Source organism: Schistocerca nitens, chromosome 8, assembly GCF_023898315.1.
Source record: "Schistocerca nitens isolate TAMUIC-IGC-003100 chromosome 8, iqSchNite1.1, whole genome shotgun sequence".
NCBI lineage: Eukaryota > Metazoa > Arthropoda > Insecta > Orthoptera > Acrididae > Schistocerca > Schistocerca nitens.
In genome coordinates, this window is record NC_064621.1 from 532,927,066 (window position 1) to 532,954,788 (window position 27,723).

General features: G+C 43.0%; 1 protein-coding gene across 1 annotated transcript in view; it reads left to right on the top strand.

The window, feature by feature from the left end:
* Window positions 1-25,550, top strand: part of LOC126198631 (beta-1,4-mannosyltransferase egh) — a 305,720-nt gene extending 280,170 nt beyond the window's left edge. Inside the window, exon 3 of the mRNA XM_049935093.1 lies at window positions 23,452-25,550. Within this exon, the coding sequence (XP_049791050.1) occupies window positions 23,452-24,024 (573 nt within the window). The 3' untranslated portion in view covers window positions 24,025-25,550. The remainder of the gene's footprint in view (window positions 1-23,451) is intronic.
* The last annotated feature ends 2,173 nt before the right edge of the window (window positions 25,551-27,723 follow it).

Below are 27,723 nucleotides of genomic sequence, written 5' to 3' on the forward strand. Positions count from 1 at the left end.
CGAAATTTTTACCATTTGTTCTTAAGACGATGATCCCTGGAACCTGAAACATTTTTACGATGTAAATGTAGTTTTAACTGGCAAGGGGTGTGGGGTCACCGCAAGTGTTCTGAGGTCACCAAACTGTTTCAGACGTAATTTTTTTTTCATAAATAAAATTTTATGACGCGCTGTCTCTGTATAATGAGCACATCACACCCATACATGCCGCGCGGGATTAGCCGAGCGGTCTGGGGCGCTTCAATCATGGAGTTTGCGGCTGGTCCCGGCGGAGGTCCGAGTCCTCCCTCGGGCATGGGTTTGTTTGTTTGTCCTTTGGATAATTTAGGTTAAGTAGTGTGTAAATTTAGGGACTGATGATATTAGCAGTTAAGTCCCATAAGATTACACACACACACACACACACACACACACACACACACACACACACACACACACACACATGTTGTTTGATCCGGAAATTATTCGATGGTGCCTTACGCATTACAAAAATTATTTTGCCATACGTAATTCTTTGTATTTGCAAATCGAACACCGAATTTTTGATACTGTAGGTGTACCCTAAAGGTGATGTGTGTTTTTGTGTAGGTGTAGCCTTAAAATGTTGCATATTTTTGGACAAGGTAGAGTAAAATGAAACTGCGTTGGATAGGAGACGAATTTGTTTCAACGTTGTATTATGCGTAATTCTTTGTTATTTATACGTCTCAGTGTATGTTAATGAGTCGAAGTTTGTTTATAAACTGTCAAAACTTCGCCGACGTACGGAATTCGTTTGATAAGTAGCACACTCTGCTGTAACAGAGAAAAGAAGGGAACCAGCTGAAAAATGGTCATGTTGGAGCACAAAAAGGGCGAATATTCTCCTCTTTGAAAGGTATTACAGGAAAGTGGGGAACCAGCTGCGTCAATCCTCGTTCCGCCATTCATACCAAAAAATTTTGGCAAGCAAACATATTAGCGCTATTTTGTGCTAAAAGGGAGTACCAGAGAAGAGAGTGATGGGAGAAACATTAGACTTTGCCAGTGAGAGAGAGAGAGAGAGAGAGAGAGAGAGAGAGAGAGAGAGAGAGAGAATGGAAGATAAAGGAGATGGTGTATTCGCATGCCAAGATTTTTGGTGAGAAAGGTAGAATGAGGATTGAAGCGTCTGGTTCCCCACTCTTCTGTCAGTCTTTTTCTGCTCCGACAGGAGTATTTTCTGCTGGTATTAAAGTATGCGTGAGATCTGATTGATGGGTAATGACTCCATGTTAATCCAGCAACAGCGAGCGGAATATAAACTTTTGCCCCGTAGTTCTGAATCAGCACTGGAAGTATTAACGACCAAAAATACTGTGTGTAGTCAACGCCGTAGCAGCCATAGTAACCGTCACGTGTTTGAGAACTGATAGGTTATTTGTAGCAATAATTTCCGTGACTACGCATGCCACTGAGGTACATTAGATTTCGATTAACTGAACATTGAAGTGTTCGTTGCTTCAGTATTCACTTTTACTTTAGTACATGCCCTTTACGAAGCATACATTGCGTGAGAAAGATGAAGCCAGCGATCTAGAAAAAATATTTAGTAGACATTTTCGTCTAGATGGAGTGCGGATGGTAATGATAAACTTTTTTTTGTATCGCGATTACATGTTGTGTGTGTGTGTGTGTGTGTGTGTGTGTGTGTGTGTGTGTGTGTGTGTGTCGATGACCCACCCCACATCACACGAGAATTTCCATACCGGTTGAGCCATGTAGTACGTGCTTTTGTCTTTCTTCTTTTAGTTTGCCACCTCCCCCCCCCCCCCTCCTTTTCCATTTGGACAGCTTGTACGCTTGTATAGGCTGATACTCATTATGGTGAATATAGATACGATATGCACCAAGCATACAATTTTCGAAATACGATACGCTGCCTTCGGAACGAGCGTAGGGAGACTGGAGTCACAGAATGAAATTGCCTGAGAGCAGGTGCTGGACTTTGCCCTAGGGCAGTCGCACTCTTTGATCGGCAGGGGCCGCGGGCGAAAAGCGAGCGTCAAACGGGACCGAGTGCGCGCTGTCGCGTCCGTGACGTGTGCCGTCCAATCAGCCGTGATTGGAGCTGATTGGAGGCGCTGCCACGCTGCTATCGATTGTACGGAACCTCGCGTCTCGTTTCACAACTCTTGTGTCTAGCGCCTGTAGGTATTTATTACAGTGGCTATCGTTCACTTTTTATAACGTTCCGATTACCTTTATGTTACTCAGCGCCAGATTCCAATTGAATTTTGTCTTTTATTCATGAATTCACTCTACAACTTTTTCGAAAGGTTTAAATTAACTGGTTGTTAGTATTAAAAATAATGTTCACACCGAAAACATCCTCATTAATAATTGCACCATCCTTACTAATAAGTGCAGTTTTGAATTCAATTACTGACGATGATGTGCTTGTCGTATAGACATCCGGAACCTCTTGCAGAGTTCCGCATTGCATTTACTAGTACAGTGGAGCAGCTAAACGTCACGAGCAGGCCCTGGGTATGATGCCCGTCGTCTGGTCCTGAAGCACACGTGGTGTTCGTCTCAGTACAGTACTGGTATAAAGGAATTCTTGAGGTGACGTCGGTTCATCAAACACGTGTAGGCGTCATGTACGGCAGTTTATGCGTGTCGAAACATGAACATGAACCCTGTACACTGTTGACCTCAGAAACCCGCATTCTTCTAGAATCCCCGATAAGCTATATGACCTATGCGTCTTGTATCCGCCTTGCAGTTCAGAGTGGTAATGAAGGTACGAGCATACGCACTAGGTTTCCAGATATGTGAGTGGCTCGAAAAATTCTTAATAGAACGCGGTACGTTGTCCTTGACGGCGAGTGTTCATTCGAGAAAAGTGTATCGTCGTCAGGAGTACCACGGGACAGTGTGAAACGACCGCTGTTATTCTCAATATACATACAGTCGCACCAAAATTATTGGCGCAGTTACATTTTAGTGGTTGTAGGTTAAACGAAACATATATTTCAGAACAGAACCCAGACACTTGCCACCTTAGGTTACAAATATGTCCAAATCACCTGTCCGTAAAAGGAACATACAGTGTTATGAAAATAAAAATCTCTCTTCTGCATCCAAAAAAGGATTGGCACACGCTTATGAATTGGACAGTGTGTTCGTTTTCTTCATTGATGTTCACCTTCTAATAGCTACTGTGCATCCCTTTAGCACGTAAACGCCTAGGAATGCTTTGTATTAAATTCCGGGTGATATCAGGAGTAATTTTCGGCCATTCCTCCAGGAACACTTTCTGCAGGTCGTTTTCACCAGACGGACGCCTCTTTCTGACTTGTGTGTCAAGATGAGCCCACAGATTCTCAATGGGGCTCAAATCAGGGCTCTGAGGTGGAGTTAGAACCCTTCTGGGGGCATTGTACAGTAACCACTCCCGGGTTTTCATGGTGGTATGTTTTGGGTCGTTGTCTTGCTGGAAATGAAACATCCCAGTAAGGCCCAATGTCTGTGCACTGGCGTGTAAATTACCTCGCAACTCGTCGACGTATCTCGTATGATCCATTGTACCGTGGATTACAGCTAGATTTCCAACGCCGGCGCCGCCATACAGCCCCAGACAATGATACCGCCCCCACCGTGTTTGACTGTTGGATGCACGTGTTTGATGTCTAAGTGCGTATTCGGCTTACGCCAAATTTTCTTTCTTGCATCAAATCGGAACATATTGAACTTCGATTCGGTCGCTAAATATCACAGTGTTCCAAAACTCCATCGGCTTGCTGATGTGCTTGGCAAACTGCAGGCGTTTCTGCCGGTTAATTTCCGATATGTATGGATTTTTTCCTGGGAGATGTCCATGCGTGTCAGCCTCATTCAACACATTTCGTATAGTTTGAACACTAACCGTCTTGTGGGACGTTGTCTGAACAACCTCAGCAATAGTTGCTGCACTTGTAGCAGGTTCCTTCCGAGCAAGTGCGATGATACGGCGACTCTCTCGGGTTGTAAGCACTTTCGGACATCCAGGACGACCCTTATTCGCTGTTGTTCCAGTCTCTCTATATTTATGAATGATGGCTCGTACCGTGCTGTAGCTAACAGACACCTCTGCTCCGATTTGTCCATAGCTTCTCCCTTGTGAATGGAGCAATACCACTCTCACGCAACGCCAATGAATGTTCCTTCTTGTTCGGCCCCATGCTGACCACTATCGCGCAATACAGCAACATACTGGCGACTGGGCCCTCAACAACACGCAGTGTCTATTGCGTCAGCAGATGGCGTTCCGGTACCTGAAAACCCAGCAATATACCGAGAAGCCACGCACTGTGCCAATACTTTTTGTGTGCAGAGGAGATACATCTTTGCCCTTAACACTGCATTTCTTTGTTAATGGTAGGCACTGTGGGCAGAATTGTAATGTCTGGTATGTGAGGTAGCACGTACATGTGCTGTGTACCGGAAGGTGCGACGTTTGTAACCGGCAACGATAAATACGCACGTGTGCCAATACTTTGTGGTGCGATTGTAAATTATCTATCGGACCGATGAGTAGCAGTCTGCGGTTGTTGTCTAGAAAATTTACGTTACAAAGGAAACGCGACGTTCTTTTCGGGGAAAACCGTTGAGAAAATGTAGAGAACCGGCATTTGAAGCTGACTAGCTGACTGCAGAACGATTCTACTGCCCCCAACGTACATTTTGCGTAAGGGCCACGAAAATAAGGTGCGAGAAATAGGGCTCGTACGTAGGCATGTAGATAGTATTTTTCCCTCGCTGTGTTCGCGAGTGGAGTAGGAAAGAAAATGGCTAGTAGTGGTGCAAGAAACTCTCCTTGCCGGTGGATTGCTGAGCATGTATCTAGATAAGTCGGTTGACTCGCGATATGTAGATGTGCTCACCACACACCTGCCTTTAACATACTGCTCAGATATCGCCATACAGCGCTTTTAACCGTGTCATCGGGTGTCATACAAAGTACATCTTCAAGTCAGAAAACCCTTTCCGTGGCTTCGGCCATTCGGTTTACTTTAGGTACTCAGTTTACTTTTTCTGGTATAGTTTCTTTATGAGCGCCACTTAAAGATGGTCTACCGTACAGTTGTTTTACGAAATGTGGACTCCAGATAGCGTAGAGGAGTATATCCCAGAGGGGTCCTGACAGCAAGGAGTTCAAGGAACCGTGAACAACTGCCATTCTCGCGTTTACGACATTTGCCGGAATTCTGATTGCACGGGCACGGCATAAAAAATTCTGTTGTGCGAAACGATTCAACTTGATGGAATGTAGTAACACGATTACGGATCGTCACGTTTCGTGGTATAACCAACTGTATACGAAAATGATGCAGGGGAGGAACATCGGAATCATTACCTGTAAAGTACAGCACAACAGCAGACATATGACACACTACTCTCAAGTGCTATCTGATCATTAAAACTACGCGGTCTTTAGCTTTCTGTCAATGGCAGAAGGTCGATCTCCATCCTCTTCCCGAGTACAGCTTGCGTCAAAATACGCATTCCTTTTCCCCAACTCCGTACGCAGTTCCGTTAAGAGTTCCAACCGCCGCACGAACGCCATATTATTAGATGTTGAGATAAGTGATCGCGGAATAGAAAATTCGACTTAAATCGCTCATCAGTGGAAAAGCATCTAGACTTGATGAGACCTGTGAGGTTCTACAGTGACTATGGGAAAGAACTTGCTCCCATTCCAGCAGTAGTGTATCGTAGATCGCTAGAGCAACGAAAAGTACCAAACGACTGGAAGAAAGCACAGGTCACTCCTGTTCCCAAAAAATGCCGTCGAACAGATGCGTTTGCGCTGACGTCAGTCTGTTCTAGAATTACAAAAATACATTTTACGCTCACGCGTTATAACATTTCGGAGAACGGAACTCTCCCCTATAAAAATAAATGTGGATTCTGTAAACGAAGATCTTGCAAACACAGCTTTCTCTGTTCGTTCAGAAATGCAGAAACTAGGTTTGTGCAGTGTTCCTTGACTTCGGGAAGACATTCGATGCAGATTTGTAACGGTATTCGGGTTTATGAGGCCGTTGTAACGAAATGCAGGAAGTCCTGCAGAGGATTGATAATTGATACAACGACTTGCAGTTGACGCTGAACGTAAATAAGTAATTACAGGGCTCAAATAGGCGAAGAGATCTATTATTGTTGGAGTACGCTAGTAGTTGTAAATCGTTGGAAACTTTTAAGTATAGTAAAATACTTAGGAAAACCGTGAAATGGCCACATAACATTAATTGTAGTAAAAGCAGAGCAAGGCTGAGATTCACTAGAAGAAAGTTATGAAAATTTAATTCGTGAACGAAAGAAGTGGGTTACAAAACAACTTAGTAAGAATCCTGGAATGATAAGCAGCACTCAAGAACAGGTAGACTATGTTTCATCAATTGAAGAGATAAAGATCCAAAGAAGAGCGGCGCATTTCGTCACGTAACCGTTAAGCGAGCACATGAGCGTTACGGAGATGCCAAACAGACTCCAGTGGCAGATGCTGCAAGAGGCGTTACGTATCACGCAGAGGTTTATTGTTGAAATTTCAAGAGCGTGTGCTCCAAGGAGAGTCGGTAACACAGCTTGTGCCCACAATCGTTCCTCTCACGAACAGTTTGCTGATCATGGCACAGGCAAAGGGGAGGGCAGTGGTACCAGAAGTAACGTGCACTACGCACTAAAAGGTGGCTTGCGGATTGTAGATGTATATATAGCCCTTTTCAGAAGTGTACTGCTAGAATTTCATTACGTATGTAAGTAAATTTGCTGTTTCCCTTAAGCGAGTAAATATGTGGTGTTTCAGTAGGTCACCGAAAAAAACTCAGAGAGGTCATTACTTGTTCACTAACATATCCATTCATGGAGAGATCAGAATAAATGGGTAAGCTAAGAATAACATTAGATACTCTTACCACACCATAATAATTGCAGACGAGCTGTATGCTCTTCAGTTCATGACAAAGTGCCTAATTCAGCTGAGTCTAAGCATTAACCCTTCCAAGACCAAAATCATGGTATTCTCTAAAATGGAAATCAAAACAAATCGAACAATGAATTGTAGTGCAGCTGAAAAGTGCCTGCAGATGCTGGTATCATGTGAGAACGAATTTTGAGAATCCCTGTGTAAAGAGGTTTGTTAACGCATATCCAGCCAGTACGCGTGCTTTGACACGAGCAATAGGCACGTGGTGCGTAACTGTTTGGACGGTATTTCAGAATTACAACGCACTACTCCGGATCTGGGTATTATCTACCCTATTGTCCAACATCTATTCTGAGGCAATCTTCGAGGAATCGTGGATTGATTTCAGTGAATGGGGAAGTTATGAACATAATCAAATACGTGGACCTCACCGTCATTAATAAAAGACGAGCTTCAGTTCATGATAAACTGCGTAATTCAACACAGCGAAGAGATCAGCCTAAGCATTAAACTTTCCAAGACCAAAATCACGGCATTCTCTAAAAGAGAAATCGAAACAAATCGCACAGTATAAGGTAATGTGGTCAAATAGTTTGAAGGTGGTTCAATGAACCCTCTGCCAGACACTTAATTCTAAATGGCAGAGTAATCATGTACATGTAGATAAGTGTGCTGCTTTAAATACTTAGGAAGCAGTTCGGAGTAACTATGAGAGTCCAAGCGAGAAATGAAATGCAGAACTGAACAGGGCAGGAAACAGTTCATGAGAATGACAAAATTCTTGACGAGGTCAGACCTTGCAGCGGAGTACGAGATTAATTCTGTGCAGCATAGCGGCCTATTCTCCGTTTTCCTCTATGGGAATGTAATTTCAACCTTGGACTAAGTACTGAAAAAGAAATGAGCCCTTTGAAATGTACCGGGTGATCAAAAAATCAGAATACATTTGAAAACGTAATAAACCACGGAATAATGTAGATAGAGAGGTAAAAATTGACACACATGCTATGAATGACATGGGGTTGTATTAGAACCACCCCATATTGCTACACGCTTTCTCTTGCGCGCGTCGTTTGGTGATGATCGTGTGTTCAGCCGCCACTTTCGTCATGCTTGGCCTCCCAGGTCCCCAGACTTCAGTCCGTGCGATTATTGGCTTTGGGGTTACCTGAAGTCGCAAGTGTATCGTGATCGACCGACATCTCTAGGGGTGCTGAAAGACGGCATCCGACACCAATGACTCACCATAACTCCGGACATGCTTTACAGTGTTGTTCACATTATTCCTCGATTACAGATATTGTTGAGGAATGGTGGTGGACATATTGAGCATTTCCTGTAAAGAACATCATCTTTGCTTTGTCTTACTTTGTTATGCTAATTATTGCTATTCTGATCAGATGAAGCGCTATCTGACGGACATTATTTGAACTTTTGTATTTTTTTTGTTCTAATAAAACCCCATATCATTCCAAGCATGTGTGTCAATTTATACCTCTCTATCTACATTATTCCGTGATTTATTCAGTTTTCAAATTTATACTGACTTTTTGATCACCCGGTATTTGTATCGACGCATCGCTACACATTATAAAACTAAGAGAGATTCAGTACCTGTGACATAATATGAGAGGGGAAGAGACCTCAGTTACTTCACGTTATTATTGAAGGAAAGTTATACGGTAAAAGATCCATTGGGAGACAGATAACCTCGTGGCTGAAAACCATTCGAAAACGGCAGAGTTGTTCGTCAAAAGCTTTCCATGCTACACTATCAAGATCAGACACGTGGATCGCGAACATTCGTTAGGAGGTGGCGTCTTGGAAAAGACCAATCCTACTACCCTATAGTGTGCCGAATAAGGAAGAGCCGGCCGCGGTGGCCGTGCGGTTCTGGCGCTGCAGTCCGGAACCGCGTGACTGCTACGGTCGCAGGTTCGAATCCTGCCTCGGGCATGGGTGTGTGTGATGTCCTTAGGTTAGTTAGGTTTAAGTAGTTCTAAGTTCTAGGGGACTTATGACCTAAGATGTTGAGTCCCATAGTGCTCAGAGCCATTTGAACCATTTGAATAAGGAAAAAAGCTAGCCAAAACACACACAAACACACACACACACACACACACACACACACACACACACACACACACACACACACACACACACGACAGCCGCTTGGATCTGCAACATGAGGTGGGAGCCCTGCGGTACGAACTAACTCGGAGCAACAAGTAGGTGGGCGCTCGAGGGCGAAGGGCCCTCCGCAGCGATTCTTCTCCGAAGCAGCCCAGCGCCTCTGCATCCCCCCTCTACCTCCCGGGCCGCCCCATCCCTTACTCCTCTCTTGAAGCGGTGCATCAGGTCCTACACTACCACGACGGAGTGCTCCGTGAAACCCAGTTGAATATCAGATGATTCTGTGAGAGATGCATTGGGGGAACCGGAGAGAGTGTGAACTTCGTTTAGCGGATCGTTTCCCAGTTACCTCAGTTACACTACCGCCGGCAATAACGTTTAGGGATTGAACGGAATACACTTCTCACTTGCAGAAGTGGTTTCGTGACGGGAACTGATATCTTCCTTGCTGCTGTATTATGTCTGTAACGAAAATACGAGGACGTGCTGAAAAGTAATGCCTCCAAATTAAGTGAAAACCATTAAAGCATTTTAAATAAAATAACTGTTATTAACATTCTACATATTTATTCTTCATGCCTACATATTTGGAGCACTCTGCCGCTAGAGGACTGCAATAGAGTTTCGAATTCGAGGTGTTAGTCCACGCTTGAAGCACCTTCACCTTGAGCATGACAATGCCGGAACACACACGAGCTCTGCGACATTTTCAACAATTCGACGCCTTGGGTTCACTGTCATACATCCTCCATACAGTCCCGATTTGCTCCCATTCGATTTTAATCTGTTTCTAAATCTTAAAGAATTCCTTAGATGATGATGATGATGATGATGATGATGATGATGATGATGATGTGGTGCAAGCAGAGGTGATCACGCAACTCCGTCAACAAACTGCTCTTTCGTTGGGGAAATGTGTTCGTTGTCAGCGTGACTATTTTGAGAAGTAAATATGTGGACATGAAGAATAAAGCTGTAGAACGTTAATAACATTTGATTTATTTAATAAGCTTGAAGAGTTTTCACATAAAAATTTGAAGGCATTATTTTTCAGCACGTCCTCGTACCTTTAGAAAGCTCTCGTTTTCTGAATATATTGGAATTGAAATATCAAACGTGTCATGCCATCTGGTAGATTCGCCCGTTGTGGATATAATGTTCACGATACTAGAGGATCTTGTCTACTATTGTACGTTTATTATCTCATGTCGTGATCTAATTCCCTCAGTCACCTGGTTTATCTTGACTACATACAATTATACTTATTGTATTTTTGTTAATGTTTGTATCTCTATTGAAAAGAGGTTAAATACGTTCAATTAATATTCAAATATGGCTCTGAGCACTATGGGACTTAACTTCCAAGGTCATCAGTCCCCTAGAACTTAGAACTACTTAAACCTAACTAACCTAAGGACATCACACACATCCATGCCCGAGGCAAAATTCGAACCTGCGACCGTAACGGTCGTGCGGTTCCAGACTGTAGCGCCTAGAACCGCTCGGCCACCTCGGCTGGCTAACTAATATTCCAAGTCCTTTGATATCTTTGACAGAATTATGTCATCTGCAACATCAAAGTTTTAAATTATTTATCCTGAATTTTAATTCCTTTTTCGAGTTTCTCCTTATTTTCCTTGTCCCAGTGTACGGATTGAATAGCTGAGAATACGGTACACATCGCAGATAATCTTTCGCTCCCTGTATTTTATTCGAAGAGTGTATCTGTCATCTTTACAAATACTGTAATTGTAGGTTTGCCTTTCTCTAATCTGTCTTCTAAGCTAAGTGGTACGATCACTAGTAAATGCATGTTCCTGCATTGCTCCGGAACCTAAATCATCTTCCCCAATGTCGGCATCTACCAGACGTTCCGTTCTTCTGTAAATAATTTGTGTCATTATATTCAAACTGGCCAACGGCTTTGCCGCAGTGGTAACACCGGTTCCCGTCAAATCACTGAAGTTAAGCGCTGTCGGGCTGGGATAGATGACCATCCTATCTGCCGAGCGCTGTTGGCAAGCCATTGTGAGGCAAACTGAGGAGCTACTTGATTGAGAAGTGGCGGCTCCGGTCTCATAAGCTGACATACGGCGGGGAGAGCGGTGTGCTGACCACATGCCTCTCCGTATCCGCATCCAGTCACGCCTGTGGGCCGAGGATTGAGGATGACACGGCGGCCAGTCGGTGACGTTGGGCCTTCGGACGGAGTTAAGTTTTTATATTCAAACTGTGGCTTCGTAAACAGATAGTTCTGCAAGTTCTGCAATATACACACACCTATCAGCACTTGCCTTCTTAGATATTTTAGTTAGTACATACTTCTGTAAATGTAAGTGTATTTGGCCTGTCGCGTATATGTGGCATACCACGCGGAACAGGTCGTATCTTCATAATAGTAGAAAGCTGGTGCCCGCCCATTGTTATGTTAAATTTGGTACGACACTAGGAAAAAAGTATTTATAACTGTCTTTTATAAAATTTAATTTTGGCTCAGAAGTCAAGCAAGTACAAAAGCTAAAATATCTGGCACACAGAGTAAACTCGTTTAAAAACATATTAAAATTCTTTCGTGTACTCCGTCCCTTGACAGTACAACCCTAATCAGTACCACATAAGTGGCAGCAAGTAGCTGTATATAAATTTATGCACATCTTTGTAACCGTTATAGAAACGAAAAGTACCACATTATTACCGAGCGTAGTGGCTGAGAGACAGAGAAGCCAAGAAATTGTTTTTCGGGAAGACTGAACCTCAAATCCTTGATCCGGCACCGTGATTCTAATTTTTCCTCGCGAATTCATAGTTTCTAGCCTACGTGACCATTTATCTTAATCGACTGGATTTTGTAGAAGCATCCATTACATATACGTTTTTCATTAAGTTCGTTGTGAATGAAAGCAATGTAATCGTGGTAATCGTTGTCGCACTTACGACCGAGGTAGAATAATAGTTTCTTAAATGTTGTGCGTTTCCCGGAAACAAGTTTTCTGCTTCACTGTGACCCTGTAATGTCACAGTTCGTAACGACTTTTTCGTTATCTAGTAATCTCAGTAATTACCGATTGTTGAAAATCATTCCAAGTAATGGGTCGAGATAATGACGTTATCTTGCTATCTGTACTGGTTTGAGTAAACTCTTTTTCTGAGAAGTCTCAACAGCTACGCAAAACTAAAGGAAGTTACAACGAGCAATGTTACGCATTATTTTCCACGAACTGTTGTTTTTGTTTCTTATTATTTTCTATTTAAGGCTTTCGATCGAAAAACAAACTTGTTCGGATTCAGCTCGAGAATCAAGCACTGCTGAAAAATGTTAATTGATTCTTGTAAGCGTCTGTTATTTTGTCACCGATAAGAACAGGAAGAGTATTTTCACATAAAATGAAGATAAATTATTGAACTAGACAATCTCCGTAGGTTTTTGCCGTCATCGGTGGTGGAATTAAACGTAAATGTCGTGTGACTAGGTCTGTAAGATTCATGGTGTCAGTTCCCTCCAGCACTACTTCGGACATTAGTCGAGTCCATGCCACGTCTGTTGCGGCACTTCTGCGTGCTCGCGGAAGCCCTATACGATATTAGGCAGGTGTACCAGTTTCTTTGGTTCGTTAGTATTTATGATTGTCACTAATAAGTTTTGCCGGCTACTACCAGTTACAGTATGGTGAACGGCAGATATTTGACATCAAGTAAAGTAATAGAAAGTGTATTAATAGTGTGCTTCCGAATGTGTCTGCCGAGATGTTTTCATTTTATGCACAATATTTCGACTTCCGACCCAGCCGTCTTCTTCGGCCGTTGCGAGTTTTGCTGTTGTGTGTACTCTCTGCCTGGACTCCAACGAGACTATGAATTATTGTTGATCTCACGCCGCGCTTTATAGCCGATCCCCGTCGCCCATTACGCCGTTTGATGCTCTTTTGTTTTTCAGAGCTCGCACAGATATTCCGTGAAACGCAAATTCTCTCGACGTTTTCCAACTAGGGTAGCTGTGGTGGCCGATGAAATTTTACTAAATTGTGCGTCAGCCCTCAAGCGTTATACAAGTAGAAAACGTCGTCACTATTTATTAGGTTTCCTGACACCTTAATTATGATTGACTCCTTAATAATGCTGTCAGAGGAACTTGGCTTTCGCACCACGTTACTGGACTCATCGTATTTTATTTCATGTCTATATTCGGGGCTGTGCTCGGCGATAGTTGATTTGCTTGGTTGTTTTAGTCGGGTATCTCGCTTCCATTTATCCTCGACTGTTCTGATACGATACACAACAAGCTTTCGGAGGCCTAGATCGTCTTCAACATTGCAAATAATACTTTTTATTTTAGTTGAAGGGAGCGAAGTTCATTGGATGCCATGTTTCCGTTAGAAATCTACCGATCTTACCAGGTATTGGGCCAGCGTTAGGTAGATAACCGAATTTTGGCTTCTCTTCTTTGGTCTACGTCTCAACCTCGTTCTCAGACGTTATTAATTATTATTGCATCGCCCAGATATGAATACCCATCCAGTTGGAACCCTATTCGTAGTTCTAATTCTTCGACCAGGCTCTCCTTGTCCGAAAATGTTCGCTCTCTATGGAGCAAAGTCTTGGCACCGAATTTCCTTGTGACGGATGGTGATGGCTCGTTGGGTGGAGATTGGTCAAAATATTGTACATAAAATGAAAACAACTTGGCAGAACACGCTATTTTAATCATTAAAATTAATCAAAACCTGAGAGATCACTGTGAGGCGTTGCACAGTCAGGCATAAGATGTGCACTAGTGTTCTCGACTTGCTTAAACTATTTATCCGGTGGGTCAAGATAACTGCTCACTGATCGATGCAATTCTGGGAAAGCTATCGTAACGGAGTGCAGAATGACATTAAGAGCATCTCTCCTTCATGTTCTGAGTTGCACCTCTAGTTACATGTGAATAAATTAAAGACAATGCTCACAACGAAAGCAGAGAATCCGATAGTATTGGAATAAAAGAACAGTGTCAAACGTCTGGAGCCTATCATAACATTCAAATGCTTAGAGGTGATACAGAGAAGCGGTGTGAATTGCGCGGGATACGTGCAGTCAGTTGTACGAAATGTGAACAGGAAACATACATTTGTTGGAAGGGCCGTGGGAACGTGGGGATCATCCGTAGAGAAAACTGTATGGAAGACGTTAGCGTGATAAACTCCAGAATACTGCTGTTGTGTTAGAAGGCGTTACGAAGTAGGCATGACAACAGGTATCGAATGAATTCAGAGACTCTTCGCTAGGATGGTAACTGATAGGTTTAGCACATACGAAAGGGTTACACTGATGCCCGCAGACTATATGTTGGCATATGTGTACCTTTCGAAGAAAAGGGATGTTGTTCTAGTGAAGCTTTATTCGATAAATTCAGGTTATCGGTATCGGAGATGTGGCTCAGTGCTAAGGTGTCAGATAACAAGTCCAAAGGTCTAGGGTTCGATTTCCAGTCAGTACTAAGATTTTCGTCTGTCACTTGCCTCTTCTTTCACCTATAGCAATGTTTGTTAATGTGAAAAATGCGGAGATGCACTTGGTCAAGTCCGTGTTAAATTGTAAGCCCGTTTTCTAGGCGCTTCAGTCCGGAACCGCGCGACTGCTACGGTCGCAGGTTCAAATCCTGCCTCTGGCATGGATGTATGTGATGTCCTTAGGTTAGTTAGGTTTAAGTAGTTATAAGTGCTAGGGGACTGATGACCTCCGATGTTAAGTGCCATAGTGCTGAGAGTCATTTGAACCAGTTTTGTAAGTCCCTTATAACTGACTGGGTTAGTCTGTTCAAAGGTCGGAAGAAGGCGTCATACCACTGCTGCCCGATCAAGTTAAATTTGTGCTAGGTGGCTTTAACCATGTTGCACTTTGGTACTCAGGGCCAAAAGTAAGCGAAGTATACAAATATTTACCAGTCGCATATTATATACAACGGTCATCCAGAAAGTTTTTCGTGACACCTGCAGACAGACATTTCTTTGCGAAAAGCGAGAGTGCCTTCGAGAGAGGCGGTGTGACTGTCGTGTGCGACCGTCGGCACTTGGGTGATTGTGCTGAGAGAGAGAGAGAGAGAGAGAGAGAGAGAGAGAGAGAGAATGACGTTTCCCCTTGACACCTGCGTGGTACGAAAATCTCATGAGAACTCTGTTCGGACTGAACCCACCTACATATCATATAGAAGGAGGGGAATAAATTTGAAGACTATACTAAACACCGAAAACAACCTAACATTTATCTCTCGTCGTCACTGGAGCTGTGGAGGAAATCAAAAGCGCAAGACCTTCAGCCAGCTCAGATAACTTTCAGCTTCACCTCGCTCCACAATTAGTTCTGGGACGACGCCAATCACATCATAGAGAAAAAATTGCCACCGCCACGATAGAGGCAATTAAATGCAGCCAGCGCCTGCGGATAGGCTTGCTGCACGCCAGTGCTGTGTTGCGGGAGCCCGCGGCGAAGCAATCCTTGGCCCCGCTGACAGGTGTACAAGGCATCATTAATACGGGCCGCTGACTGCTCCTTCAGTTTACGACAGGGGCGGGCAGGAATCCTGCACGTGTGCGGTGCACTTGCACGTGTGCAGTAAACAGGTGTTCTGCGTGCACACAGGGGCAAGCTGGCCACCCGCTTCTCCCCCCTCCCCACCATACCTTCTCTCCGCCACTTCCCCTGCAATGCGTTGTTTTTCCGGGCCTGCTTTATTGAATGAAGGAATAAGGTTAGTACGAGTGCTTGAAAGAAATCCTGGTTTGAAAGAGTACCTATTACCTACGATACGTTGTATTTAATTATCACAAGTAGAGTTTACAATACGTTTAATGTCTGGAACAAAATTTCTACATACAGACAAACGCAAACAGTTACGTAAATTTTCATTACTGATGTTTGCTCTTAACCGAGACTTATTAATTTTCATAACAGAAAAAAAATCTGTCACAAACGTATGTCGAGCCAAACATATTATCTTCGCGGCTTCACGATGGAGACGAGGAAACTCTTGCTGTGGAAAGTCGCGATAAAAATCTATTACACGTCTTGCCAAAAGGAACTTGTCTCTCATACGAGAACTACGCTGTAGAATCTACAGTGTAGATCTATTAATTCCATTTGCAACTACAGAAACAGCAAATTGTCTCGAGAGAGAGAGAGAGAGAGAGAGAGAGAGAGAGAGAGAGAGAGGTGTGTGTGTGTGTGTGTGTGTGTGTGTGTGTGTGTGTGTGTGTGTGTGCGTGCGTGTGCGCACACACACACAGTCATCTGTATGCTCTGTAACTTATCTTGATATGGCTCTTACGTTTTGACTATGTCGATGATTTGAAAATGGGTCCCGAATCGAAACTAGTGATAAAGTAAATACAAGTGAAATTTGCAACTTTGGCCGTTTTTCCGTTGGATTTATTAATACAAGTTGTTGCTGTGCGTGCGTGCTCTGTAACTACTCATTTGATCTTTGGTGTACATATATGTTTGTTACCTTGACATGGTGTTTATATTTTGGGAAATACCATTTGACTATTTGTATGATTTGAAAACAGGTCCCGACCCGAAAATTTGTAACCTCGGCTGGTTTTCCGTCATACATGTAATTTTTTCTTATGATTGAGTCCTCAGCCAACAGACACTGATTGAAAGAAATCGTGTTTCCACTTCAAATTCACAGAACTGAAAATGTAATATTTAAAGACGATTCGTAATTGTAGACGGTAGTCGTTAACTATGATGCACGGTATTTCGATTAGGCACTTGCCAGTGACCTTCAGGTGAGCCATCGGAGACAGAAGAAGGCATCCGCCATCCAGAAATATATTAGCGCGCTGTGTATTCCGTCCATGCGATAAGGTAGTGTTAGAAGACTCAGCGTACTACGAGGCAGGCAGTGCCGTCGCTGGTGGAATTGTGGAACTCAACTGACCTCAGGGTTGCCTCTCGCTGTGGCCATCGGCCGCTACAGTCAGGAACCGCGCGACCGCTACGGTCGCAGGTTCGAATCCTGCCTCGGGCATGGATGTGTGTGATGTCCTTAGGTTAGTTAGGTATAAGTAGTTCTAAGTTCCAGGGGACTGATGACCTCAGAAGTTAAGTCCAATAGTGCTCAGAGCCATTTGAACTATTTTTTGTGGCCATCGGCATCTTTGTTTTTTCTTCTTTTGGAGTAAATCGGGAGAATGATGGGGAGCTGCGCATTATCCAGCTGGTCGTCGTTATCACGGTTCATCAGATTTTCTACCATGCGTTTGTACACGGATTCTTCAATAATACACTCTCAAAATGATGTTGCTGTGGCCAAAATGTCCGTGGAGATGCAGTGTTCAACAACAGCAGGCTCGATTGTTTGTATATGGCGTGTAGAGCGTTGATTTTCGGTGCATCGTCAGTCCACGGAGCGGTGCTCTGGTCTATGTAACACAGCGGCGAGGTACTCGTATTTTGTAAGTTCCAACTTTCCGTAATAACAAAACACCCTTCAATGATCCCAGTAGGTCCGCAATTTTAGACCGTGGGCGGAAAATCACTTCGATCTGAAGTGTCTGGAGAATTCTGGCCGTCTTTAATAAAATATTGCCAACAAAGGATGAAAATGTTGGGATTTTGCCGGGGTGCTATCTTCTTCGTCCACTTCCCATATTTTTTTTTCTTTAACGAACAGTGTCCTGTCAATCAGCTGCGTAGAATGTGCATTTTTGTCTTAACTCTGCCTTTAGGTGGGCGAGTACTTCACGCAAACTGTCTGAATCAGAGACTGTGTAAACTCTGTGTGCAAGCGTTTTAAGCGCGCTCTTAGTGTGCGACTGGTGGTGACAACTCGATGATTGCAAATACAAATGAGAATGAGTACGCCTACGATAAACTGAATTCCACAGAGAGCTCTCATTCACTTGTCTAAACAAAAAGTCCAGGAAAGACAGACTACCATTCTCCGTTCAAATAATGAATTGAATGCTCTTACGAATGGAGCTGAGGAGATGTAAAAACGCCATTTATTTATCTTCTCCATGAGACCACGCCATGTATTTTGGAAGTGTTCCAGTTGGTTTAAGGATTCTCCATTAAAGAAGTTGGCCACCAGGGGAGAAAGAGGAAAGAGGGATACCCATGACAGACTCGTCATTCTGCTCAAAAGAAACCTTTGTTTAACGTAACACAAGTTTACGAGCAAGCATGCCGAAACAGAGCACTGATGTCTGCGCAGATTTGTTGCTAATAAATGTCATAGACATGTAATCTTCTCATATGTTACACGGAACAACAGATAATAGATATTACCGGCAGCCACATCGTCACAGTATGGAACGACATTTTATTTGCATTAATTGTACGCAGATACACTATGTGATCAAAAGTATCCGGACACCTCGCTGAAAACGCCTTAAAATTTCGTGGCGCCCTCCATTGGTAATGCTGGAATTCAATATGGTGTTGGCCCACCCTTAGCCTTGATGACAGCTTCCACTCTCGCAGGCATACGTTCAGTCAGGTGCTGGAAGGTTTCTTGGGGAATGGCAGCCCATTCTTCACTGAGTGCTGCACTGAGGAGAGGCATCGATGTCGGTCGGTGAGACCTGGCACGAAATCGGCGTTCCAGAACATCCTAAAGGTGTTCTATAGGGTTAAGGTCAGGACTGTGTGCGGGCCTGTCCATTGCAGGGGTTTTATTGTTGTGTAACCACTCCGGCACAGGCTGTGCATTTTGAACAGGTGCTCGATCGTGTTGAAGGAGGCAATAGCGATCCCCGAATTGCTCTTCAACAGTGGGAAGCAAGAAGGTGCTTCAAACATCAATGTAGGCCTGCGCTGTGGTAGTGCCACGCAAAACAATAAGGGGTGCAAGCCCCTCCATGAAAAACACGACCACACCGTAACACCACCGCCTCCGAATTTTACTGTTGGCACCAAGTACGCTGGCAGATGACGTTCACCAGGCATTCGCCGTACCCACACCCTGCCACTAGATCGCCACATCGTGTGCCGTGATTCGTCACTTCACGCAACGGTTTTCCACTGTTCAATCGTCCAATGTTTACGCTCCTTACACCAAGCGAGGCGTCGTTTGGCATTTGCTGGCGTGATGTGTGGCTTCTGAGCAGCCACTCGACCATGAAATCCAAGTTTTCCCACTACGCGCTTAGCTGTAATAGTTCTTACAGTGGATCCTGATGCAATTTGGAATTCCTGTGTGATCGTCTGCATAGATGTCTGCCTATTACACATTACGACCCCCCTTCAACTGTCTGCGGTCTCTGCCAGTCAACAGACGAGGTCGGCCTGTACGTGTCCCTTCACGTTTCCAATTCACTATCACATCGGAAACAGAAGACCTAGGGATGTTTAGGAGTGTGGAAATCTCGTGTACAGGCGTATGACACAAATGACACCCAATCACCTGACCACGTTCGAAGTCCGTGAGTTCCTCGGAGCGCCCCATTCTGATCTCTCACGATGTCTAATGACTACTGAGGTCGCTGATATGGAGTACCTGGCAGTAGGTGGCAGCACAATGCACCTAATATGAAAAACTATGTTTTTGGGGGTGTCCGTATACATTCGATCACGCAGTGTGTAAATGGAAACAACCTGGTCAACTGCTTTCTGCAGAGTTGGCAGATCGCCTTGACACATCCACAACCTTTAAACCAGGTCTGAGACAGATGATAGATTGCACCTCCGCGTAGTACCGAAAGACTTTTCACGTGTTGTATTGTTATCAGTGCCACACAGACAAAATTCGTCGTGTGGAAACTTAAAACTAAGACATCACACGTTAAAAATATTGGCTGCTTTGCCAGATAACTTCGTTGTAATAATTCATTCTACAACGCTTTAATTAAAACGAATTGTACGGCTTCATTGCAGTTTTTTTTCCATACTCCCCTATTGGTGTATACTTCCTAATCATTCAATTGTGCGGCAGTGTGCTGTTTTATATCCCAGATCTCTTCATAGTGTATCCCGGAGTGAGATCATGTAGCTGTTGTGGTTCCGCCGTCAAATGGGGACGCTAAACTTGGTGGCGCCCCTCTGTTACTGTAGCGAGGAGTATACTCTGTGCCGGCAACGCATCTCCATTACCTTCCCTTTCTTTTATTCCGTATCAGCTATAACAACGCACGTCAGTGTTAGCTGCACGCATCGAACATTACACACCACACCATTCTTAATTGATAAAGTAAGCATATCTGCAGTGCGTCGATGCTCATTGAAGAGTATGGGTCTTGCCGAGTTATTTATCATGGGCGAAGATGATTTTCTGGCTGCTAGCCTTGTTTCTGCCACTGCAACGAACCCAAGAATGGAGGAGAGTCATATGCGCCACCAGTGTATGAATCGTACGTAAGCTTTGTTCTGCGTGTTATCGTATTTTCTATATTTTTCTTATCTGAGGCGAAAATTGGGAGCAACCCGACATTTGCCTAGTCGAACGCGGGGAACACCCTAAAAACAAAAGGTTACATTCCCGTTTATTAAGCCATTTGAGCAGGATGCATCACAAATACTTGAAAATAAACGCAGTAAAGTATTGCAGTAATTGTTTTTAACATTAAAGCCAGAGCTACGCTGCATGGCAGAGTTATGATTGGCCCTAATTTTCACTTGGATAACATCAGTTACTGTTGTAATTATAATTTCGAAGTGTTCGTGCTTTAGTAAATTATGAGCGAAGTTTCATAGTACATCAGAGCGAAGTTTCATAGTACATCATAACATCGGAGCTGATATATCATCGTAGTGTGGAGTAAAATACAAACCACGTGTTGACTTCTACTTCTCTTTATACCGGTGTAGTGACAAGTTTGTGGCCGGCGAGAAATGTACTGGAAGCAAGCACAATTGTCAGATGCCATGTTCGACAAATGTCGCGCGCCTGCATACCACAAGTCAGTAGTTATCTTTCCGAACATTCTAAGTACAATCGTGCAAACTTGTACATGAATTATTACCAGCATAAATTACAGCAATGGCGCCATAGAGTTGAAAGATGAATGTAGAATGACAGAGTAACAACATCGATTAAATATTCATTTTTGTTGACCTTCGTCTGTGTTTCGTCAAGAGAGGTACAGGTCACGGCGTAAGCCTGTCCTCAAGCGCCAAAGCAAAAACTGCCGCATTGCTCGACGCCTCTGCAGAGAGATGTTTTTCACTATGCGCACTGGAGCAGCGGGCGAGCCATCTAGCGACAGTACTGTGAACGACGTTCTGTGTGTGTTTACCATATAGAACCTCCCTTTAAATACTGTGTGTACTAGTAATAATTCTCCGCACCTCAGTTGGTTAAGTGTCATATGAAGTGCGGTTGACTCCATTTTTCTGTAGTTTTAACTTTCGCCGCGTGAAACTCGTTAACTACTGTGTCACTGGCTAGTTACTACGTTACTGGCTGCGTGTTCTTGGCCTCAGATCTTAATGTTTTCCTCAGATCTTAATGGTTTTTATACAAATCATACGAAAAGGTTTGAATTGTACATGGTGGAAGATTCTCCCCCTTTAAACTTACATCGCTTCAAACTATCCGTGCGAGAGTGAATACAGGCACTAAATTAGTTGTACAGAGTATCACACACTCACTCCCGACATTCAAGTAACGTTGTACTCACTAAAAAGGAATCTATAATGATAACGTTAAAGATCATATGCTGGCAGTGGTGGCCATCGGTATACAGGCATCGCCGACTTCGTGTGAAGACGCTATAAACAAAACGCTGTAATTCTATAGGCGTGATGTTAGGTTCTCTAAGTCCCGTTTAAGATCGTCTATTATGCGAGTATTGTCAGCACAATCTTTGCTTTTTAGTGTGCCCCGCAAATAAGAATCACACGGTGGTAAGTCCAGAGATCTTGGAGGCGAGAGCCTACTGACAAGTCTGTCTACATGGAACATACTTCGGTTGGCTGTATAAACTGTTACTCCATCTTGGTGGAATACTGCGTTAAACTTATCTGCATTTGTTAATTGTGCATAGAAAGAGCTCTAGACCTCTGACAATGTTTAAGGTGTAATTGAAAAATATGGGGCTAATAATGCGGATGCCGGACAACGCACACCAAACACTATCTTCTCTGAATGGAGAGGTTCTTCTTGCAGAATATGTGGGTTGCTTTGCGATTTAATATCTGCAATTCTGAGAATTTACCTAAACTGACACGAAACCAAGACTCATCTGACATGAAGCAAAGCAAAGGGCCATTAGCAATTGATGTTAAGAGCCAGTTACTATTCTGAACTGTTTTCCTGATCCTGAAATTTCGACTGTTGCACTACTCTCACACGATAAGCTTTTAGATTCCTGTCTTTTAGTACACGAGGTGCACCAATTTGCTGCGATAATCTCCTTACCGACTTGCGCTGGCTTGAGAATTCTGTTTATAGTTTCAGGAGTTCTCACTTTTGCCTGTTCCTCTAGATCTCTTGAATAGTGCAGGTCGTGAGGAGTTTCCTAGCAGGATACATCTCTTGAAAAATTTCTTTACATTCCTTGGGTATTGTCTTTATGTAATACTCCGCAATACCGATCCACTCTTATTATGCAAATTGACCTATTTCTGTAACGACTCGACAATACTAGCTTCTCAGAGCATCTGACCCAACGAACACAGAGTTGCACTCACACACAAACACTCCTCCAGAACGGGCCATGAAGGCCCTGTGGTACCGACCGGCCGCCGTGTCATCAGCAGACCACAGGCTAGACCAGAGACGATTAACCGGTACGTTTTGTGTAGGGCACCCTGTACATGCTGCCTGCAGTAGCATTGCAAATAACGAACACCATCTGTCTTTCGACGATTTCCATGGATATATTCCTGAGCATTTGCGTAACATTCTCGTAGTGACTGAAAGGCAGACACACATCAAAATTCCAGCTTATCTCCCCGTCGCTGAGGATCCCAAACTCTCGAATAGTACTCAAGAACAGGTCGCGAAGTGTTTAGACGCAGTTGCGCTGCACTTTACCAGAACGAAATCACACTCTTTCCTTATTGATAAACATTCCTAAAATAAAGAACGCTCGGAAAAAATGTGGTCGAGAAAACTAAGTAGCTTCAAGTCTGACATGTAAATAACAGCAAAAGTGATTTCCGAAAATCGCTTTTCGTCTCAAAATTCTGTGCCACTGGTATTAAAACGCGTGTGTAATAAATTTTGCTTAATGATAGCTTGGGCCCTTGATCTTATAGTTGTAATATTTATAGTTGTTGGAAAAACGAATCAGTGTTGTATCCCAGAATCAATTTCGTGCACTGCCGTTGGTCACATAGATTTTGCATTCTCGGGACGTGTTTGTATTCGTAAAAGAAAACAGCTGTGTTTGAAAGTGTTAGGCGCTACGGCTTCTTTTCCTTTTACGCAGTTGTTTGAGAATGACGTTCTTGCTTCGCAGGTGGGCGCAGAGCGACAGGTGTCCTTCGACAACGGACCGGACGGGTCCGTGGCGGAAGACTGCTTCTTCGCGATGCGCGCCTACACGCAGGGCTACTCCTTCAATTTCGTGGAGGGCGAGATGTGGGAGAAGTCGCCGTTCTCGCTGTGGGACTTCATGCAGCAGCGGAAGCGCTGGCTGCAGGGCATTCTGCTCGTGGTGCACTCCCAGGCCATCCCGCTGCGGCACAAGTGGCTGCTCGCCGTCTCCTGCTACTCGTGGGTCACCATGCCGCTCTCCACCTCCAACGTGCTGCTCGCGGGACTCTGCCCCATCCCCTGCCCACCGCTCATGGACTTCGCCTGCGCCTTCATTGGCGCCGTCAACATCTACATGTACGTCTTCGGCGTCGTCAAATCCTTCTCGCTCTACCGTTTCGGCATGTTGCGCTTCCTCATGTGCATATGTGGCGCCCTCTCCACCATTCCCTTCAACATCATCATAGAGAATGTGGCTGTCGTTCTAGGCCTCTTTGGACAGAAGCACCGCTTTTATGTTGTTAACAAAGAGTTCCGGCCACCTATAACAGTGTAAAGAAGTGTGTGTGTGTGTGTGTGTGTGTGTGTGTGTGTGTGTGTGTGTGTGAGAGAGAGAGAGAGAGAGAGAGAGAGAGAGAGAGAGAGAGAGAGAAAAATCTGAAACAAGTGGAATATGCACCTTTCTTGGTGCCTTTGTATAATGTCAGTATTTTCGTTGTTATTAACATGTGCCGGGAAGAAATTGCCCGTACCCTCATGTTATCTTGCGCCAAGTGGCCAGACGATAAGGGATTGGTTGATCTCTGCCACCAGGCCATTGACTGCTTTGAGGGGGAGGGGGGAGTTACAAAACCAGCGTCCTATCTTACTACGGGTTGGGGTAGGTACTCCCCGTTGAAGAGAATAGACTGGATCTACCCTTTTTCCATTGTTGTTCTGTTACATACATGACCTACTGTGCAGAGTTTCATTTAGCTGCATTGTTGATTTTCAGCTGTTGTGCAGCTATTCTCTTGTTTCGGACACATCTGAAAGCTGAAGAAAATAAATGTAGTACAGTCACCGAGAAAGGAATACGGTGAGACATCCGTCACCTGTTGAAGTGTCACTTACCTGTTGCACATCCTCCTGTAACATCTGTTACATTGACCCTCTCGTATGTAGTATTTTTCCCTGTATGGGGCGCTGGTTTTCCTCGCAATGTTTACTACTGAAGCTATTTTTGTTGCACCTTTAGTTTTATTGGACAATTTTGTGATCTTGGTTTAATTTTTATGCCTCATATTGAGGCAGAGCACGGCTACGGTGATCGCATTGTCCTAGTCCGAAGTGAGACTGGCCACAGTGATTAGAGCCCTGCGTGCAGTCTCCTCTGCAATTTTTGTTGAAAGTTTCCTGTGAGCCTGCCACTTTTTTCCCAGCTTAGCTATTTCCATTAGGCCAGCCAACTTTCCGTAACTGACAGGTATTATGTGAAACAGACACTGCTCTGCCATTTCTGATCTCCCGACAGATTACTTTATATCTATCGGTCCTTAAGAGTTGTCGGGGCCACGCACTGCAAACTCGAGATGGTATTTCCCAGTCATTTCTGAATTGTCACTGTCTAATACTGAATGTGATGATTGGGTGATAACTTTGTTCTTAATGTACAGATATTTAAATTTGGTGTGAAGTACAAATTGTAATTATGAAAAGTTGATAATTAGATATTTAATAAGTGAGTGGTTTATAAACACTTATCATTGCACAGTTGATTGGTGTTGTTTCATAATTTTAAATTTCACATTCAAATTAAAGATGTACTTAACTTCAGATCTGGCAGCCTAAAACTGCCAGAAGGAGCTGAAACTGTTGTGCAGTTTATAAGGAAGATAATGTTCTCTGATTTTAATTTGGGCAGTATATGTTATACATCACATTTAATTTTTGTTGTGTTTCTACTGAGGCAACTGTGGGTCCCACTTTCATCATAGCTATGTCATGCACTCCATATTTTGTGTACTTTGTGCTACTATACTCAAGAATCTTGTATCAAATGTTAAATATTGATAATAAAAAAGTCATTTAAGTCTGTGAAAACTATATTTCTCTTCACCTTGACTTCAGTACCAGTTTTGATGTTTAATGAGATTCCAGCTATATTAATTTTCACTTTTTGTTAGTGTGGTTCAGAATCTGCACTGTGCTGTACTCAAAACATCATAAAAGTTTAACTCTTGGAAATATGATGCAAATTCCTTTAACTTGAAATTTAAATGCTGTATTTATATCAGGAAAAGAAAAGTAATCTCAACCCTAAAAGAAACTGCCACTGACTCTACAATAAAAAATACTACAGTATCCATTCCAGATAGTTGATACCACTCGGATGCCCCTATTAATCAATATTTAAAATAGTGGCCCTTTTGTATCTTCTAAATGCTGTCCTTGTAGCTTCATGTGATGGATTTGTAATATTACTTAATGCTCTCTGTTACCTAAGTTTTGGATTGCTCTGCAAACCTTTGAGCTTGGAGAGTGTATGTTTAAAATGGTGACAGTATTAGAAAGAATTGAAGGCAAGGTCAATATTGATGCAAGAAGTGCAGCAATTTGAAAGGCTGAATGAAATACATGTAGAACACATTAGTAATCATTTGGTTAAATAACAGATTTACTGTTCAAAGGGTGAGACAGGAAATGGAGCTAAATGTTGATTGAATACATATGCCAGATTCTTGTAACTATTGTGTGGATGCAGTTTTTTTTCCCCCCACAAGTCCTTGGACACAAATTACACTCCTGTTCCCTGTTTATGCTGCAGGTAAGTAAATAAATTATCAGCAAAAGTGTCGGTTTAACATCATAACATTTCACTACCTATGGCCGCCTGTCGTGAACTGGTTATGGAAGGCATAAAAACTTTTAACCTGCTAACACAAAACACAACCGAATGTGCACAGATGGAAGAGGAAAAATGATTTGATAATAGCATAAAAAAAAACACAACTGCTGCTAAAATTAATAGCATCTTGTTCATCATTGGTGATGGAGAAACCAAAAGTGGAACTTTAATGAATAAGAGATCAATTTTATTAATTTAAGTACTTACATTACATACAGAACAAAACATGTAAAATGTAGTTAGAACTGATGTAACATACTAAAAATATGCACAAATGTAACAGAAAAAGTTAACTAATGGAATTGGATAGATAAAAAAATTTACTCACCAAGTGGCAGCAGGATAACACATATATAAAAAGGTACTGAAATTTGGAAGCTTTTGGGGCCAGTGTCTCCTCTGGCAGAACAGTTGAAGAGGAAGAGTGGTGAAGGAAAAGGACTTTCCCTTCAACACTTCTGCCAGGAGGAGGAGTCACTGGCTCTGTAAGCTTGCAAATTTTAATAACTCTTTATATGTGTGTTCTTCTGTCACCACTTAGTGAGTCGATTTTTATCTGTCCAATTACATTACATATTTTTAAAAACTGAATATTTTTGTTGTTAGAAAAAGGAACTAACTGTATTATAAAACTATGCTTGCAATGCTTGTTCCTGGAAACAGACTGCTTTCTAATAGCGGTACATCTGTCATTACTTGATGAAATAGAAAAGTGCCTAAACAAAATGTGCTGTGCAGTGGAACAAAGCACACAGTGGAAATGAATCACAGCAGTTATCCTACAGATTGTAATGCTGTTTGCAGCTTACTCTGGTATCACAGGGATATGGCAATGGTGAGTAAAATAGAATACTATTTGCTGTTTAACTATGGTTATGATTACTGTACTGTAAACAAGAGGCTGTCAATCACTTCGTTACTCTTTACATGTATAACGTTATGTCAGATTTTCTAAATTCTATCAGTATTATTGTCAGGCTGCCAAAATGAAGTTTTCTGTCCCACTTATCAAGGAGGTCAAGCTTGTATTTACTATTTATATTTTGTAAATTCAAACATAGTCAAATAATAGATAAAATACAATCATTCATTCACACATAATGTTCTCTAAATCTCATTATGAAGGAGAATGATCAGGGATGTGGAATGAGTCAAGTTATACATTAACAGGCAGAAGCAGCCAATGCAGGCTACCGTGTGAACTATACTCACAACAAATTATGACTGGTGCTAATCTACTCAAACAAATAATTATGGAAATCACATCTAGTCTCTCTCTCTCTCTCTCTCTCTCTCTCTCTCTAAAAACAGCAACTTTAAAAAAAAAAAAAAAAAAAAAAAAATCTAATGCTCTTCCTCAAACACTCT